Below are 20,116 nucleotides of genomic sequence, written 5' to 3'. Positions count from 1 at the left end.
TTCCCCAATGAGCAGAACAATCTTAGAACTGCTGTAGGGAAAAGGCAGGCAAGCATCATAGCACAGCAGCTCAGACACCAGGGCTTAAATCCTAGTTCTGACACTTACTGATTTAATCAAAGTTATGGAACCTTGGAGTTTAGACATCTGTAAAACAGGAATAACAACATCTAACATCCAAGTATTATAATAATTCCATGAGAGAATCTGGTCGATAAATACCTAAAAATGGTAGCCTTTATTATTTGATGATACTAGACTCAACCACATGAAAATGCTATCTTACAAGTTAAATACAGTCAAATACTGGTAATCTCATATGATTCATTTTATATTATTTATATTATTTGATGACTCTGAGGACAGGGATATGGATGAGGTACATGTGTGTTTTGTGAATTATTTCCTTAAACTAAGGTTTATTTCAAGATACTCAGATCGTAAAAACAAAAAGAATGTAGTGCTGGCTTGGCAACAAGGTAAAAATAAGAGGAAGCAAGGATCCTTTAAGAATGAATAATAATATACACCAGTTTGAAAGATGAGACCGAGAGGGAAGACTAAGGTGCACTCATAAATGGAGAACCATCCCTTGCTTAAAAAACATTCACAATATACTTTTTTCAAAATAGCACTCATCTTCATGATAAATAATTTTTCACAATAATGAAAAAAAACACCTTAACTCTGAATCCATGCCACAATGGCCATGACAAATATATAATAACACTGGCATCACTTTCTAAAAGCTTCTTCCTTCATTTTGTGTGTAAACATATAGTCTCCTCTTTGTGGGGCAATATGGACTAGAGAATATTTGTGTAATTCCTTATGAAAATAAATCCAAAGTAAAATAAATGTGGCTTGTGCCACAATTACTAAATTAAGAAATAATTCCAAAAAGCTTGGATGAGAAAAAGGTGAGAGAAGGAGCAAATGTTCTTTGGAAAACCATTACACAGCTAAAGACAATGTGCTTTGTGATGAAATCATTTTATTACACATTTTTGCATTTTTTAAGTTATTTGGTCTTCTTTAATAAGTTAAGGATTTCAGGTGGTGAAGAGGTATACTTCTAATACCAAAAGAGTATCAGAAGGGTTGGTGAAACAGGTAAGCAAAGGACAACCCTGCACAGACATTTCCAAGGAACCTTATCAGTACCAAAATGGAAACTTACACCAAAGGCTGAGTTGCTAAGGAGAGAAAAAAGTGCTATTTACATGGTCAGCTAAATCTCTGACAGTGTTTGATATTCTTGCAGAATAGCAAAACAACTAGACAGACCATAAGAACACAAAAAGACAAAAAGTATGAGAAACCATAGTAAAGGCAATCTGAAAAATCTATCACCAACAGGATTTTAAGATTTTAGCCTAGCAGAAGAATGACTGATATACCACAAAAAGATTTATTTAGTATAAGTCTACAATGCCAGACACACAATTTTAAATAAATAAGTCTCCTGCACAGAAGGATTCTGAAGACTAGAACAGAATAATACCTCAATGGCTCCATCTTCGCCTCCAAATGCAATGTACTCAAGATGTGGACTTAAGCAACAGCAACTAACTTGAGCTTCTGTCAGATAATCAGTCTGACCTGTTTTTCCATTAATGAGCTAATAAAAAATAAGGCACAATCAGATGTTAGGCTGTAAGAGCAATTTCTGTTCTTTAGAACAGAGACTTCAATTGAAAACATAAAGTGAAACAGAAAACAACCAACAAGATCTCCCAGGGGAACAACAAAGCCCTATCCTAGTCTCAGCAGCTGCATTTAGCACTTCACGCTTTAATTTCATTTCACTTTTGTGGTTCAAATACACTTTCATAAAATAAAATGAGCTTTAAAAGGTTTAAAAAGCAGCTGCTGTGCCCACCACCTGAGACACATGAATTTATAATCCCACAGCTAACTCTGCACCCTGTTTTCCATTTCTTTACAAAGCCCATTTTAGTAAGGCTATCATTTGCTAAAGTATACTTTTCTGATATTTTTCAAGGGGGCTACTGAAATGGGACTGAGATAGACATCATATAAAAAGCCAAATTCAACTTAAAATGAGTTTTAGGAGCACCTGGGTGGCTCAATCGGTTGGGCAACTGATTTTGGCTCAGGTCATGATCTCACACTTCGTTGAGTTTGGGCCCCACATCGAGCTCACTGCTGTCAGTGCAGAGCCTGCTTCAGATCCTCTGTCCCTCTTTCTTGATGCCACTCCCCTGCTCATGTTCTCTCTCTCTCAAAAATAAAACATTTTTTAAAAAATCTTTAAAATGAGGTTTATATCCCCTAATCACTCACAAAACAGTTTAAATTAAGATTCTTTCCTTTGTTAAGCAGGGGAGAAGGGAGTTTTGGAGAAGAACCCATAAGCATAATATGGGTGACTGGACTTATAATGCTTAATCTAAGATTAGCTAATTTTATAATACGTACCAATGCTAACAATTACTTTAAGTCTTATTAACAAAGATGGCTTATTGCTCAACTAAACCTATTTCTCAAACTTAAATCAATTGTCTGCTACCTCTCTCTCTGACAACCTAAAAGTCTTAAATCATTTTTCACCACCATGAACTAATGGTCATACTTGTTTCAGGCACAAAGATTACAGGGTATCCATCAAGGCAGCCTTTTCTTCACAATGACATTCAAAATAAAGACTGAATTGCTAAAAGCTGAATTTATCTTCTTTCTCTCAAAAATAAATTTCCATATTTTTCTAATAGTGACTAAAACATGTTTTGTTCACTTAAATGGAACTACATTTGTCAGTTTAACTATCCCCTCAACTCTCCCATAATCACTGACAGAGAATGAAATGATACTTTTATAGCTGTATGACTTCTTTTTGAAGTCTCACAGTTATGACAACTATTAAAGAAAGGTTGCACAAATTTAATAAAGGTAATATAAGCCTGAGGACACTGAACTTGACAAGAAAACTGCAACAGAAAATATCCCAAGTCTGCTAAAAATCAGTAACGAGGCATGCACATTCAATTTCACACATCTATTTATCCCAGAAATACAGGACATTAGGAGCTCCCCATCAATATATTAAGGATGATAGTGTAGCTTGTAAAATACAGAACAAGCCATATTAATGGGTGCCTCACACCTTGACTCTGACCCCCGACAGGAGACAAGGAGAAATTACCACATGCCATAGACTGTTTACTCCCAGATATCTGTCTCCTGAATCTGGATTCCACCTTCACCCTACAACCAGCTCAGACTTCTCAAGATAAAAAGGACCATATAGATGAAGAAAGTGAGGCTCAGAGGAAGTGTATAATTTACTCAAACATCACACAACTGACAATAAAGCCTAAACTGTACATGGGTCTCCTGAGTGAACAGTCACTGTTCTTTCCATCACATCAAGCTGGGCTTTGCAGCTCCAAAGCTTGTGAAGCTCTGTCTTACCCTCAGTCACTCCGTCTCAAGTTCTCCTCCTGGACTCCATGAAAATCAAGGAATGTGATTACAGATACCAACAGGAGAGGAATGAAGTGAGGCAAAGTTCACTTTTTAAAATTCTAAATATTAAGCATATTTAAGCCTCAGCTCAAGACCCACATATTTATTCAACTAATACTTACTGAGCACCTATTAGATATCACACATTTATGCCTGATTCCCAAATTCAAAACTGAACAAGAAAAATGTGAATTGGAAGTTCAACCAAAATTTTTTGGGGAGCCGGGGTGGCTCAGTCAGTTAAGCATCCGACCTCAGCTCAGGTAGAAAACTCATGTTCATCAGTTCAGGCCCCACATCAGGCTCTGCGCTGACAGCTCAGAGTTTGAAGCGTGCTTCAGACTCTCTGCTTCAGATTCTGTGTCCCCTCTCTCCACCCCTCCCCTGCTTGTGCTCTCTCTCAAAAATAAATGAATAAACAGGTCGCCTGGTTGGCTCAGTCGGTTGAGCATCCAACTTCGGCTCAGGTCATGATCTCACGGCTCATGAGTTCGAGCCCCACGTAGGGCTCTGTGCTGATGGCTCAGAGCCTAAAGCCTGCTTCGGATTCTGTGTCTCCCACTCTCTCTGCCAACCCACTCGTATTCTGTCTCTCTCTCTCTCAAAAAAAAATAATAAACATTAAAAAAATAATAATAAATGAATAAACATTAAAAAACACACACACAATTTTTCCAATTGTTTTCTAAAAAATACTCACCTGCAGATGTCTTACATTGTCAGCTGCAAGAACCATCACTTCATTTTCTTGAAACACAACATCTATGTCTTGCTTTAACACTATAGCAGAGTTCTCACATACTTTCTTTGTCTCCCAGAGCTAAATAAAAGATTAAAAAAACTAAAATAAGATAGTCATATCCTTTGAAATATGTAAAGAGAAGCCTTAGTCTTAAAGCAAGATACAAACCATGCTTCACACTCAAAATACATATGATGCCAGGAAATTTTCAATTATTAGATTATGATTCAATAAATACTTATTAATTATATGCTACATGGGAATGCAAGCTGGTATAGCCACTCTGGAAAACAGTATGGAGGTTCCTCAAAAAACTAAAAATAGAACTACCCTACGACCCAGCAATTGCACTACTAGGCATTTATCCAAGGGATACAGGTGTGTTGTTTCAAAGGGACACACGCACCCCCATGTTTATAGCAGCACTATCAACAATAGCCAAAGTATGGAAAGAGCCCAAATGTCCATCAATGGATGGATGGATGGATAAAGAAGATGTGGTGTATATATATATATATATATATATATATATATATATATATATATATACACACACACACACACAATGGAGTATTACTTGGCAATCAAAAAGAATGAAATCTTGCCATTTGCAACTACGTGGGTGTAATTGGAGGGTATTATGCTGAGTGAAATTGGTCAGAGAAAGACAAAAATGATACGACTTCACTCATATGAGGACTTTAAGAGACAAAACATATGAACATAAGGGAAGGGAAACAAAAATAATATAAAAACAGGGAGGGGGACAAAACAGAAGAGACTCATAAATATGGAGAACTGAGGGTTACGGGAGGGGTTGTGGGAGGGGGGATGGGCCAATGGGTAAGGGGCATTAAGGATTCTACTCCTGAAATCATTGTTGCACTATATGCTAACTAATTTAGGTGTAAATTTAAAAAAATAAAAAATGAAACAAGATAAAAAAAATCTTTTCACTAAAAAAGAAAAAAAAAATTATATGCTACAGTGAGTAGTAGTTAGTATTAAGAGTAATGAGTGCCCGACCATGAATTCTGGTTCCACCTAAAGCTGTGACTTTGGGAAGGTTACTTAATACAGTGCTTCTCACAATAAGAACTCCTGCCAGTCCTCAAACTGATACCAAGATAAGGAACTGGTACTAGAATTTAAATCAACTATATCACTAACACACCATTAACAGTATGCTTAGTGATATGACTGATCTTTTTTTTAAGAAGACTTCTTGATGACGAAAGAGGTAAGTTGATTTACATTGTGGCTCAAGTTTATTGAGACTAGCACTATAAGCAAAACTGATTTAACCTTTCTGTGACTGTTTTCTCACCTGCAAAAAGGACTGCTATCAGAACTAGCAAATATAAGAGCAGTACTTCTCACAATGTCTAGCATACAGTAAATACTAAAAAAACTTTAGCTACAATGTATATAAAGTACTATATTAGATGCCACAGGGTCCCTAGCCTCAAAGGCCTTGTAATTTAAGATGTGTAGGGGCGCCTGGGTGGCTCAGTCGGTTGAGCATCCTACTTTGGCTCAGGTCATGGTCTCGCAGTTTGTGAATTCGAGTCCCGCGTCGGGCTCTGTGCTGACAGCTCAGAGCCTGGAGCCTCCTTTGGATTCTGTGTCTCCCTCTCTCTCTGCCCCTCACATTCTCATGCTCTCTCTCTGTCTCTCAATAATAAATAAACATTAAAAAAATTAAAAAATAATAAAAAATGTGTGAACAAGTTAGAGGAGCAGTGGAGAACTGAAGGTGAGACGTAAAGCAAATCTGTACTTAACACTCAAAGCAGAATTTGGTTAGTACCATAAGAAAAGGACATAGAATTATATGGCATTAAAGGGAAGATACATTCTCCCAAATGGATTATTAGGAAGGGCTTTGCAGAAAGCCTGGGGGGAATGTGTAAGACTGTTAGGATTCCAACAAGGAGAGAGACAGGGAAATAGAGTATTCCAAACATAAACCATAAAAGCAAAAGAAGCAGGGAAGTACAGGGTGTTGGGAAAAAGTGAGCAGTCCAGTATAGGTTACCTGTAGGAATAAACCAAAAGAAAGACTGGAGCAGAATGAAACCATACTGTAGAGAATTTCAATATAAACTTAGGACTACCTACTTACTTTTAGTAGTTTTTAAGCAAAAATGACATGGCTGTATTGTACATGAGGAAAATAGCTTGGAAGCAGCATGTAGAAAACCAAGAAAGAAAAGACTGTGGCACACACTAATACATTAAGAGAGACAACATGTAATGATCACCTAAATTTGAAATGAAAAGGTAGAAACAAATGACAGAAAATGGAAAGGCAGAATCCATTAGAATTGGCAAATAACTGGATAGGGGAATTTAAGATGGAGGAAAGAGTCAAAAATTAAGTCAATGTATTATCTAGTAATATATTTTTAAATGAATCAAAATAGAGTATAATCAGTGGACTTCAACATTTGGCCCATGATAATACTCAATGAACACATATGGAATGAATGAGACTGTTATAGTCCATGTAATAGCACTTTTCAAGGATAAATATGAATCTAGCAGTTTCTTGTTTTACTGCCCCCAATACTGCTCATCAATTTTCTTAGTTTCTAGGAAGTTTATGATCAGTAAATGTCTAGAATGAAAATGTCAATATTTCTCACCCTGATTGTCTGGTCATCAGAAGATGTCAAAAATGATGATCCATCAGGAGAAAACATCACACAATGAACCCAACTTAAATGTCCTCTGCAGTCAGCCACTTTTAAACACGAGTCCATGTTCCACAACTACAGAATAAATATATAGGAAATCACATTCATAAGCATTTTGAACATATCAAGAATATTGAAAATAGCAAAAGTAAACCAGTATCCACTTCTATGAATATAGTCCAAAATAAACTAGCAAAAATACAGAATGACTTGTGTAAAAATTATTCATTGCATCTTATTTTTAATAGCAAAAATTGCAAACAACCCAAAGGATCATCAATATGGAACTGACTGGGGCACCCGGGTGGCTCAGTCAGTTGAGTGTCCAACTCTTGATTTTGGCTCAGGTCATGATCTCATGGTTTGTGCATTCAAGCCCTGCATCAAGCTCTGCATGTCAGTCTCTGTCTCTGTCTCCCTCTTTCTCTGCCTTGCCCCTGCTCATTATCTCTAAATAAATAAACACTAAAAAAAAAAAAAAAAAAAAAAAAAAAAAAAAAAAAAAAAAAAAAAAAGAACTGACTGAATAAACTACATAATGGAATATTATATAGCTATAAAAAACACCCAGACAATGACTAGTCGCCGAGATAGATTTACAGAAAATAAGCAAAGAGCATATATACTTCTATGTAAAAAATATATATATTACACTATATATGTATATGTATATATTTACACACACACACACACACACACCTGGATACACACACTATACTGTGTAAGAGATGAAAAACAAATACCGATATATACATGGATATAGACATGGAGATTTTGTTTATACAAAATACATACAGATATCTGCTTATATACACAAAAAGAAACATTGGAATGTTAAAACAAAAACAAAAACAGCTACCTATTGGCAGGAGTTAGAAAAAGGGAGAGGGATAGAAATGAAAACAAGACTTCTCTGAATATAGCTTATTACAAAACTTTGATTGGAATCATGCATTTTATCTATTTTTTTATAAGTCATCAAAAAAATAGACTATTTTCCACTGTCATCTAATTCTCATTTCAACCAATGGCAAAACCGCACAATAAATGAATACACTAATTGTACATGTACACACTTCTGTTATTCATGGTTATTATCAATTGTAAATGTCTGCCACCCTGGCTATATTTTGTCCTGAGTTCTGCTATAAATTATTCAAATATATTCCAGTCTAATGAAGTACCATATGTGCCCGAGTTCCTCTCATTACACTCTGAATGACAGACCCACTTTACAATTTCAGAATAAGCATGGACAAAACAAGTACTTCATCACATGCCCAGTGGGTTTCAATCAGTGAGTTCTATGGTTACAAATTAATTGTATGAAATTTTCTTTGCCTTATCACTAGAGTCCAAGCTCTTGTGGACATACAAAGCTAAAGGCCACAAATGAAAATGGTTCCATAACTAAGAAATCTCCATTGAAAATCCTTCCCTTTTCCCTTCTAGTTCTACCCCATCGTTTATTAGAGCCCCCTTTTTAGGAAAAAGGACAATGTTTCCTCGAGCTTTCTAATAGGAAAGGGTAGGGATTTTAGAAGTGACAGAAAAGGCTGAAAGAAGAGTTGCTCCTCCACTCCTCCTAAAAATCCTGACAAAAACCCACAAAAAGGAAATTTCCAACCACATCTACCTTGAGGATCTATAGATAAGGTGAAAGATCTAGCACATCTGAATTTTTCAATTCAAGGACTCCACTGACAAGAACACTGCCACAGCACCCTACTTCTTCCCATCATTTCAAATAGGACTGGAGCCTGCCCACACTCACTGCCTCTGCTTCCAATGGGAAGATTCTCGGCAGGGAAGTTCTTCAGTGTTAGTTGCATTGCTTCTGTACTTGGAGGTAAGTAGACCTTACAGAGCTTACCCACTCACTCTCACCTATTATATCTCCATGCTGAAGATATCTCCATGCCGAAGGGCTATAGCTCAGAAACTCTCCCCAACATCTTCACAGTAAGGGGCAAGATTGTCAAACTCACTAAAAATTGCTGAAATAAGCACAGAACACTAAAGAAGTGCTTGCAGTAGTCAAGCTTCCTTTGAGAAGACCCTGTGAACCAAGTGGATTTGTCTATTTTCCAGATAAAAGCCCATACCCACCTTCTTAGACTGTCATCACAAGGGTCTCCAAATTACCTGATGGTAAGACCCACTCAAGAAATAAATAGTAACAAAGCTTGGAAAAACTAATCCATCTTTGGAAAACAAATATAAGGAACTCACTGTTTTTGAAAAAATTAATACAGCCACTCATTTCTCAAACATCCTCAGTAGTTAAAGGTTTAAGTAGCCCATTCTTTGGCATCCTTGTACCTCTGGAGACTCAAACTTCACAGAGTAAGTGAAGTACTCACCTCTACACAGCACTGGGACAAAGCCACCACTGCCAAACGATTTTGTGGGGAGAAGTCACAGTACTGGATGGTGCTATGATGGCCTGTATGGATTTCTGCCAACAGGCCACTGGCATGAATGTCAAAAAGCTGTCAACATAAAATAGGTTATCTATGAAAATAAAATGCTTTTAAAAATAAGCTATATTCAAACTGAATATAAATTTATAAGTCCTGACAAAACACAATTACTGATAGTTAACAGTCATAAATAAGATATAAATCAATATATACATACTTTTAAAATACTGCTCATCTTGTAACATGTTTCCTATAAAGAAAAATTTATCAGGGCACCTGGGTGGCTTAGTCACTTAAGCATCAGACTTCAGCTCAGGTCATGATCTCATGGTTCATGAGCTTGAGCCCCACATCAGGCTCTGTGCTGACAGAAGCCTGGAGCGTGCTTCGGATTCTGTCTCTCTCTCCCTCTGCCCCTCCCCACTCGCTCAAGTTCTCTCTCTCTCTCTCAAAAATAAACATTAAAAAAATAAAAAAATAAAAAATAAACATTAAAAAAGAAAAATTTATCATGGATGATGTCTCAAGCTGGCCTAGGGAGAAATAAAACCTTTGTGAATAAATGAATGGACTAGCCAAATTAACATACAGAGAAGTTCTCCTGAATGCTTGTTTATGCAAAAGAGGAAAATGGATACTCATAAATGAAGATGATCAAAATAATATAGAGCAGAGGGTTGCTAAAATTAAATTAGTTCAACCATTTCTATTTCTCTTCAGTGCTATCAAATTATTCCATTTTGATCATTTTCCCATTTTTGAATTAAAAAAAGCTATTTTTGTGTAATGCAAGCTTCAACTTTTGAAAAATTTTTAAATGTTGAATATACTCTTCTGAAGTTTTTGCTAAACAATAAAAACATTCATAGCAATATACAGTATTGTGATTTAAGACCAAGATATAGTCTTTAGGAGGGAAAAAAAAAAAGCTTCCAGCGGGAGCCATAAATATGCACACAGCCCTGCAAGTATGCACAGATGGTAAGCAGCACAGCATCGGGGGCCAACAACAAAAGATAGTAAACCATATTTAAAATATAGTTTTCCAGGATAGATTGTTCTTAAAAATTAATGGTGGAGGGTGACAGAGGAAACTTAGCATGTATGAAATAGGCATCTGTCCTATTACCACCAATTACTAAGTGGTAAAAAGGTAAAGCCCTGACAATTGGAATAGGCCAACAAAAGAGTTTGAAAGAAACCAGAAGGAGGAGAATGGAGAAACCAGAGAGTAAGAAATAGGGATCTACATGTAATTAAGGGTAATTTTAGGGTAGTTTTATTTTAGCAGGTAAAATAAAAACCTTGTCTAGATTTTTAAAACAAAAACATATTTCATGCAATATAAAGTTGTTTTCTTCTATCACTGGAACAGATCTTTTAAAATGTTCAAATTCTGTTTAACATCACTAGTCATTAAGGAAACGTAAGTCAAACAACCATTAGATACCACCACTTCACACCTAATAGGATGGTTATAATTTTTAAAAAAATGGAAAATAACAAGGTTTGGCAAGAAAAAAGTGGAACCCCTGTAACACTACTAGCGGGAATACAAAATGGTGCAGATAGTTTGGTGGTTCTTCAAAAAAGCTAATTTAGAATTACCCAGTAATTCTATGCCTAGGTGTGTACACAAAAGATTTGAAAGTAGAGGCTCAAACAGATACTTGTACACCATGATCACTGTATCATTATTCACAACAGCCAAAAGGTGAAAACACCCAAGTGTCCATCAACAAATGAATGCATAAACAAAATGTGGTATATCCATACAATGGAATATTATTTGACAATAAAAAGGAATGAAGTTTATATATGCTACAACATGGATGAACCTTGAAAATATTATGCTAAATGAAATGAGCCAGATACAGAAGGACCAATATTATATGATTCCACTTATATGAAATATCCAGAACAGGCAAATTCATAGATTAAAGGTTACCAGTGGTTGGGGGCAGAGAGGAATGGGCAGTTACTAGTTTCTGGTTACAGAATTTGTTTGAGGGTGAAGAAAAAGTTTTGCAAACAGTGCTGAGTTACACAACACTGTGAATGTAATTAATATTACTGAATTATACATTTAAAAATGGGCTAAAGTAGCAGATTTTACATATATTTTACAACAAAAAATTTTTTAATCTTCAAATCTTATAAATGCAATGGTTCCTTTTCTGTTCCTACAAATTTTAACAAACTTTAAAAAGTTTGCTATTTTTTTCTTCAATTGCATGCTAAAGGAGTATAAACCGACATGCAACCAAGATCGAAGGGTCACAGATCAATGACTAGATCAAAAACAATATAAATGGGCCCTCAGTCAGTTTTTATGTAAATATACAGTATATTTCAGTTATATTCTTTAAAATTGTACTATCTCAGGGGATTTGAGGAGCTCTCAAGAGACTTAAGGCCTCTTCCTAAGCTAGCACTCTCACCAAGAAGAGTGCAAGTTCAAGAAGAAGAAGAGTGCAAGAGTGTTCAGTTCAAGTGCAAAAATCATGAAGCCCAATGGCGAGAAGCTGGACAAGTTCAAGTGCGACATCTCCCAGGCTCTCCTTGAGCTGGAGATGGACTCAGACCTCCAAGCCCAGCTAAGGTAGCTGAATATAACAGCAGCCAAGGAAATTGAAGTTAGTAGTTGTCAGAAAGCTATCATCATCTTTGCTCCTGTTCCTCAAATGAAATCTTTCCAGAAAATCTGAGTCTAGCTAGTCTGTGAATTGGAGAAAAAGTTCAGTGAAAGCACACTGTCTTTATTGCTGAGAGAATTCTACCTACGTCAACTCGAAAAAACCATATTAAAAATAAGGAAAAGTGACCCAACAGCCACACTTTGACAGCCATGCATGACACGATCCTGGAGGACTTGATTTTCCCAAGTGAAATTGTGAGCAAGAGAACCATGTGAAATTGGATGACTCATAAAGGTTCATTTGGATAAGGCACAGCAGAACAATGTGGAACACAAGGTTGAAACTTTCTCTGGTGTCTATAAGAAGCTCACACGCAAGGATGTTAATTTAGAATTCCCAGAGTTTCGGTTGTAAACAAAAATGATTAAATAAAACATTCACATAAATAGATAGATAGATAGATAGATAGATAGATAGATAAACAAATGATTAAATTGCACTATCTTGGGTGTGGAGAATAGGAAGAGGTTGGTAAAAGGATACGAACATTCCGTTCAAGATAAATTGATCTGAGAATCTAATGTATAACACGGTAACTACAGTTGATTAACACTATATGGTATAACTGAAATTTGCTAAGAGTAGAAATTAAATGTTCTCTCACACACACACACAGAAGGTAAATACATGAAGTGACAGATGTGTTATTTAACTCCATGTGGGGAGAATCCTTTTACAATGCATACACATATTAATTCACACATGTATACCTTAAATATCTTACAATTTCGTCAACTGTACCTCAATAAAGCTGAAAATAGAACTGTAGTATCTCTTATCAAGTCTTTTAAAATTACTATTAGAATGAAATGTCCCTGAGCCATAAATCAGAATATCTATCTTTCCAAATCCATGGTATAACCTGGGACAAATTATTTGGCTGCTCTGAACCTCAGCTGCCTCATTATTAGCATAGGTATATTGTAATCTGCTGCGTCTCTTGGACATTTATATCAAGAGAAACATGTGAGAGCACCCTGAATACAAATGTAAGCTATTACTACATTTCCTTGTCATTCACTATTTTAACATATTGTCCTCATTTACATCATAGAAATCTCACAATATTCTTCAGTTGTTGATAAGTTTTTCTATCACAGTCACCAAATCATAAATTTGAGGAGTAAGGAAGCACTTTGAAAATCACCTAAATCAATGTATTCAAAATTGTAAAAAAAAAAAAAAAAAGTGATACAGAAAGTATTCCATATTTTAAATCTATTTGAGAAACACTGGACTAACCAACATAAATTATTTTTGTATTATAGGACTTATGGAGGCCTTAGGTATGTTAGTATACACTGAGTGACTCTAATAAGGAAAGGAATACACATTTCTCAAACCTGTGTGACCATGGAAACCTTTCCGCACAAAGCCAATCAACATCCCCTAGAACACAATTCTGAGAACGAAGAAGTTAGGGAGCTTACCCAAAATCATATAGCTATACTTTATTATTTATATCAATAAACAGTATAAAATGCAAAAATCAATAGATGTTTTCATTTTCTTTAAATCAGGCTAATTTTGGCTTGTTAAAATATGGATACTTACAAAGATCTTATTTTTTGCTGCCACCATTATCCTAGCACCATCAGCAGACCATGAACAACATTTCACTATCACTTCCATATCCTCTTGAGGCTCCTCTGAATTTAGGAAGAATTGCTTCACATTAATGCTTTCCCTCTCGTTTGCTGATTTCACATCCCAAAGCTTCAGATTGTAAAAATTAAAAAAAAAAAAAAGTTTAAGTTTGTTTTAATCTCAAATCACACATCTAGAATTCTACCGGGATTAAATCTCACACAAATTATTCACTTTTTCTAATGAACTGTTTTCACTTATGTGTGACTTTTTATAAAGCTTTCAAATTAAGTACTCCAGTTTCATTCAGCACCTTCCTAAAAAGAAAAAAAAAAAAAACTAGAAGCACTGCCTGAAATGCAAAATGCAGAATGTAAAACTAAATGCTAAAAAACCCTTGCATGGTGTGGAGGAAGCTAAAGATTAGGTGGTGACAATAAGAATGAGAACAGGAAGAAAGGTGAGACTCAACTTGCCACTGCTGCCCTCTGCTGTGCCAGGCATGAAGTTTGCTTCCCGTCTATCTACTGCGTACACAACCTGGACACCACACAAGGCCCAGTCTAAGCTAAGTTATAAACGTAGCAAGAGTATCCAGGGACATAAGGAAGTCCCTGAAAATAAAAACAAAGAATATGCTAAAAGGAAGCAAGGCACCTTATGTGTTTGTGGGGCCATACACTTAAACGGCACAAAAGACAAAGGCCTTCAAGAAGACCCATCTTCACTCCCCTGGGCCTTAAACAGCAACTGAGCTTCACAGAGTGATAATGACTACCATGCCCAGACCAAGGGTCGGTCAAGGACGACAAAAAAAAAATTTTTGTTTAATTAAAAATTAAAACAAAAAAACAAAAAACCTGCTTCTTAGGCTTTAACTCAGCTTCCAAAGAACACCTCCAAAGTAAAACCAGATTTGTTTCACCAAGCACATTTTTAAAGCTCAAGTTTAGAGGGGCGCCTGGGTGGCTCAGTCGGTTAAGCGTCTGACTTCAACTCAGTTCATGATCTCACGGTTTGTGAGTTCGAGCCCCATGTCGGGCTCTGTGCTGACAGCTCAGAGCCTGGAGCCTGCTTTGGATTCTGTGTCTCATTCTCTCTCTGCTCCTACCCAACTTATGCTCTGTCTCTGTTTCTCAAAAATAAATAAATGTAAAAAAAAAAAAATTTTAATCTCAAGTTTAGAGGCACATTATATACACTAAGGAATATAACCAATACCAAAACCTTTACCTTTGCAACAAATGTGGATAAAGTGGATGAAGTAAAAGACATCAGATAATAAAATAGCCTTCCTTGGTATTTAAAGAGGAAAAAAAAAAAGCCTATACATAAATGCCAGAAGTTTCAGTCACATCAACTACATATATGAGAAATCACATTGCTTCCCAAGCCACCACAGCCGGGATTTAAAAAAGAAAGAAAGGGGCACCTGGGTGGCTCAGTCGGTTGAGCGATCGACTTCAGCTCAGATCATTATCTCACAGTTTGTGAGTTCGAGCCCCTGTCGGGCTCCGTGCTGACAGCTCAGAGCCTGGAGCCTGCTTCTGATTCTGTGTCTCTCTCTCTCTCTGCCCCTCCCCCACTCATGCTCTGTCTCTGTCTCAGAAATACACATAAAAAAAAAAGAAAAAAGAAAGAAAGTAAGAAAGAACAAACCTAACAAAACCCAATTTCATTAAACCTGTCTAAACTACATTCTGCATCTGGACCTGACTTCAGCTCCTATCCAATGAATGATGAAATTCCACACATCGAGGGACCAAGTAAATACAAGCATTTGATTTTGAGCAAGTCACTGTACTGTATCAAGGGCCCATGTGCACCCTGGGCTTTGTGTGGTTTACATGGCATTTTAAATAAAAGTCACATTTTGAAACAGTTTATCAACAGGGCCTGAAAAACACATGCTTATCAACATGATACCCTGCAAAATGCTTAAAAGATTACAGAGCCATTTGGGGCAGGAAATAATTTTACAGTTCTTTATCCTCTCAGAAGGCAATGGCTTTGCGAAGACTTTGACCTTGAGATGCTGTTATCCAACATCATTTTACAGGACCTCTGCTTACTACACGTCACTGTATCAGCATGAACTAGCTAACGATACTGCCTTAATAGCACTGTGGGAAAGCTGCCACAAACACGGCAGTTCTCACCAAGAGTGCAATAATGTCTCTCCCCTGCTGCTACTGCTCTGTGCTCTACAATCACATTTTGATACTCACACATGATATCAAAATCCTGTCCCTGAAGACGTTTAACACTTTTTTCTTTCGAGTTTGGAGAAGCCTTACTTTGATTTGAAGGGACACAAAAAAGGTTTATCATCGTGAACACATTAACCGCTATGCTCATCATTTGGAAGATTACATAAATAAATCAGGTATAGATACCTCTCTCTCAAGGAGTTTACAGGCCATTAAAGGAGGTAAGACAAGCCCATAAGTGACTCTAAGACAAAGTACATCGGATGTGTCATTTGAGAGGAAAAGATAAAGCACAGTGTAAATGCTAGACCCAAGCTGTGGGCTTGAGGGAACAGTTTTTGCAGAGGTGGACATCTCAGTCTCCTCCCTGAAGATTAGCCTACAACTTAGGATGGAGAGATTTTCAACACTAAAAAGACAAGAGGAACACTCTATGGCCTAGACTCTAGGCTAAAGGGTCAGCATAAGCTAAAGTGACACATAAAATGGGATAACAAAGATCATGAAAAAGGAGAAAAGGTTACGGTTTGGGTGCAGCACCAGGTGCCTGAACACATCTGGACACAACCCTCATCTGTTCTCAGAGCACCTTTACCATTTCCACAGCTTGTCTATTCCCTTACCACTTTCTCCAACTGGAATTTGAACAATTTCAGGCCAGGAAATATTTCATGTTTTGTTTGTTTTTTTCTTTTTAGTATTTAAAACCCAAATGCCTCGTGCAGTGTCTGACACATATTAAGTATTCATTAAATAATCAAAAAATGCATTTTAAGTGAAAAGACAGATTCTTCTCATGTTTCAAGCATAGGTGAGTAGAAACAATAGTGTTACTGAAGGAAACAGGATTCAGATTAAAGATGTAGATAGAATACAAACATTCATCTTCATACCCTCCCAAAACCACATAAAACAACAGTAAAGAGAACTTTTCTTCATAGGCATAGTTCACAAGGCAAAGGAGAAAGGAGGAAGAGATAATAGCAACAAAACTATAAAGGGTAAAAAGCAAAAAGGCAAGCAATAAGGAGACTCCTAAATACTGAGTCCTGAGCCCACCACAGGGAAAGCCAAGAAGCAGCCCAATTCATACCATAGAACTCCTAAAAGGCGAAGGAAATGTTGCACTGGGTACCTTCTAAGGGTAGAGCTAAATCAAGAGAAATCACTACAAATCCCTTAAAACCCCCTCCCAAACTATGCAATCCAGGTTGCTGTGTCCCTACTTTGGCTGAAGAGTAGAGGTTTTTTCTAGACCCATCACAGTTGAGAGCAAAGTCATCATTCTGAAAATTGGGAAATTAAAAGAAAGTCTATATTCCAAATTTTGAGATCTCTACCTCAACATCGTCTCAGAACTTGCCAACCAGACTTATACCCTAGAGGTAGGAGACTAAAGATTTTTCTCTGAATATCCAACGAGATCAAGACGAAAGATCTAAAAAGTCTGACATGAGAAGTTTCCCAGACAACCCTTCAGGGAAACTCATAATAAGCAAGGTTACAATTCCCTATCAGCTTTTTGGTGCTACACTCCTAAATAGGAGCAGGATTTACATATCTAATACATATACAGATCTTCCTCAACTTAACCACGGGGTTATATCCCAATAAACCCATCATAACTTGAAAATATCATAATTTGAAAATGCATTTAATATGCCTAACCTACTGAACACCATAGCTTAGCCTGGCCTACCTTAAATGTGCTCAGAACACTTACATTAGCCAAAAGCTGGCAAAGATCATCTAACAAAACCTATTTTATAATAAAATGTTGAATATCTCCTGTAATTTATTAAATACTGTAGAGAAAGCAAAAAAGAGAATGGCGATACAGATATAGAAAGGCTATAAGTGTATCACCCTTGTTCACCCTTGTGATCTCATGGCTGACTGGGTGCTGCGGCTCCCTGTCACTGCCCAACATCACCAGTATCAGACTGCATATCGTTATCCAAGGGAAAGATTAAAATTCAAAATTCGAGGTACAGTTTCTACTGAATGTATATCACTTTTACACCATCATAAAGTTGAAAAATCCTAAGTCAACCATTGTAAGTCAGAAAACATCTGTAGCTATACCCAAGGATCAGATAGCTGACGTATACCTCTAAAATACAGACAGAAACTGAAACCAACAAAGAAAACAGCAACTATACAGGAATATGAAATTAAAAAAAATACTATTCACAAGGGCACCTGGGTGGCTCAGTTGGTTAACATCTAACTCTTGATTTCGGCTCAGGTCATGATCTCATGATTCCTGAGATTGAGACCCACATTGGGCACTGTGCTAACAGTGCAGGGCCTGATTGGGATTCTCTCTCTCTCCCTCTCTCTCTGTCCCTCCACACTTGTGCACATGCTCTCTCTCTCTCTCTCTCTCTCTCAAAATAAACAAACTTAAAAAAAAAGATGCAGCTCTTAAAATATATATTTACAAAATAAAAAATAAAAAACTGTTAACACCACAAAAAGATTAAAGAAACTCCATCTATGACAAATATAGTATAAAATCAAAAAGGAAACTGATCATAAGAATGAGTACTTTAAGATACGACAAGAGAAATTAAAAATCCAATAGAAGGATTAGAAAATAAAGCTAGAAAATAAAGCTAAAGAAATCTTCCAGAAAGGAGGGCAAATAGACAAAGAGAAGGACAGAAAAATAAGAAAACAACCAAAAAACCAGACAGCCATTCTAAGAAGAAAAAGCAGAGAAAAATTACATCAAATAATTAAGGGAAGACTACAGAACTGAAGTATATGAATTTCCAAATTAAAGAAGCCACCAAGTGCCAAGCACAATAAATGAAGACAAACCCACACCAACGCAGCACGTTATCATGAAATTTTTAAAAAGAAAAAATACGGGGCATAAAGAGAAGATCTTAAAAGAATCTCTCAGAAAAGGGTTGTCTTAACCCATCCAAATGTGTTCTGAAAAACCTCCTCTGATATGGATTGTCCTAAAGAAAGAGACAGTATTTAATATTCGTAGATAACATGTCATAGAGGTCAAAATCTATTTACTTGAATATTCTACCTAAGAATGCTCCCAACATCTACTAATAGCTAGAAAATTCTTTAAAGTAGAATTCTAACCAGAAAGGTTCCTAGATGCCCTGAAGTAATTTCTACAAAACAAGTTATCTTCAGCCAACAAAGATAAATCAAAGATTCAACCAGAGAATCACCATCAAGAGATTTCCGTAACTTTCTGTAACTTAGGAGTTACCTATCAGCATTAACAAATCTTCTCTAGTGATTCTAACAAACAAAATAGTGCCCAGGAGGGTTCAAGCATTTCTCTGGAAAAAAATATGCCAAGAAAATTTACTGAGTGTGTGTTTTGAGTACAATTCTGTACTATGAACTGCAGAGAGTACAAGATGCAAGGTCTCTGCAGATCATAAATCTATATGCAATCTTATCAAAGACATATGAAAATGATTGAACTGAACAGCACAACATATTTACAAGTGGAAATGAGAAGATCAACTGAACAGTTCCTATCAATATACATAAATATAGATAGAAGGATGGGTGGTGCACTCAGAACCAGATACATGGATGTTATAAGAGAACACTTTCTGAAGAAGTGGGTTTTTAAATTTTTAAAAAATATTTATTTATTTTTGAAAGAAAGAGACAGCGTGAGCAAGGGAGAGAGGGCCAAGAGAGGAAGACACAGAATCTGAAGCAGGCTCCAGGCTCCGAGCTGTCAGCACAGAGCCCAACACAGGGCTCGAACTCCAAACCATGAGATCATGACCTGAGCTGAAGTCAGACACTTAACCGACTGAGCCACCCAGGCATCCCTGAAGAAGGTTTTGCAAAAAGGTTTAAAGGTCATTAAAAAATATGGTTAGGAGCACCTGGGTGGCTCAGCAGGTTAAGCATCTTTCTCTCTCAAAAATAAATAAACATGTAAAAAAAGTTTTTTTTAAATATGGTTAAATGAATTGGAGGCCAAAATTCTGCCGAAAAACTACTGAAATATACATATGAAAACAGTACCAGACATAAGCCCCCAAATTATCTTGCCCAAAACAATTAGTGTTAAGTGTATTAGAAGAAACAAACTGAACGGGAACAGAGGTGGCAGAATGATGAAAGGTAAAGAGACTCAGAGGTGCACCTGATAAGCCTGGTTTATCACAATTTATAATGTGGTACTTTTGTGTTCCAGCTTAAAGTGGCAAGATGAAAACAGAGGTAAAGTTATTCTAGCAGTTCTGTACCAGAATTAGGAGGGATGGAG

General features: G+C 36.6%; 1 protein-coding gene across 3 annotated transcripts in view; it reads right to left on the bottom strand.

The window, feature by feature from the left end:
• Positions 1-20,116, bottom strand: part of APAF1 (apoptotic peptidase activating factor 1) — a 93,326-nt gene that overhangs the window by 23,117 nt on the left and 50,093 nt on the right. For 2 of the 3 annotated variants that reach the window (XR_007154005.1, XM_047866964.1), the window contains exons 17-21: positions 13,607-13,768; positions 9,294-9,422; positions 6,880-7,005; positions 4,190-4,309; positions 1,505-1,621 (exon numbers count right to left, since the gene is read on the bottom strand). Coding sequence is in view for 2 of the 3 variants with exons in the window: in XM_047866964.1 (XP_047722920.1) it covers positions 1,505-1,621; positions 4,190-4,309; positions 6,880-7,005; positions 9,294-9,422; positions 13,607-13,768 (654 nt within the window). In the remaining variant the exon portion in view is untranslated. The remainder of the gene's footprint in view (positions 1-1,504; positions 1,622-4,189; positions 4,310-6,879; positions 7,006-9,293; positions 9,423-13,606; positions 13,769-20,116) is intronic. The other variant, XM_047866965.1, reaches the window with a different exon arrangement.

This window comes from Prionailurus viverrinus, chromosome B4 (assembly GCF_022837055.1).
Source record: "Prionailurus viverrinus isolate Anna chromosome B4, UM_Priviv_1.0, whole genome shotgun sequence".
Classification (NCBI taxonomy): Eukaryota; Metazoa; Chordata; class Mammalia; order Carnivora; family Felidae; genus Prionailurus; species Prionailurus viverrinus.
The sequence above is the reverse complement of the archived record's forward strand: the minus strand, read 5'-3'. Positions and strand labels throughout refer to the sequence as shown.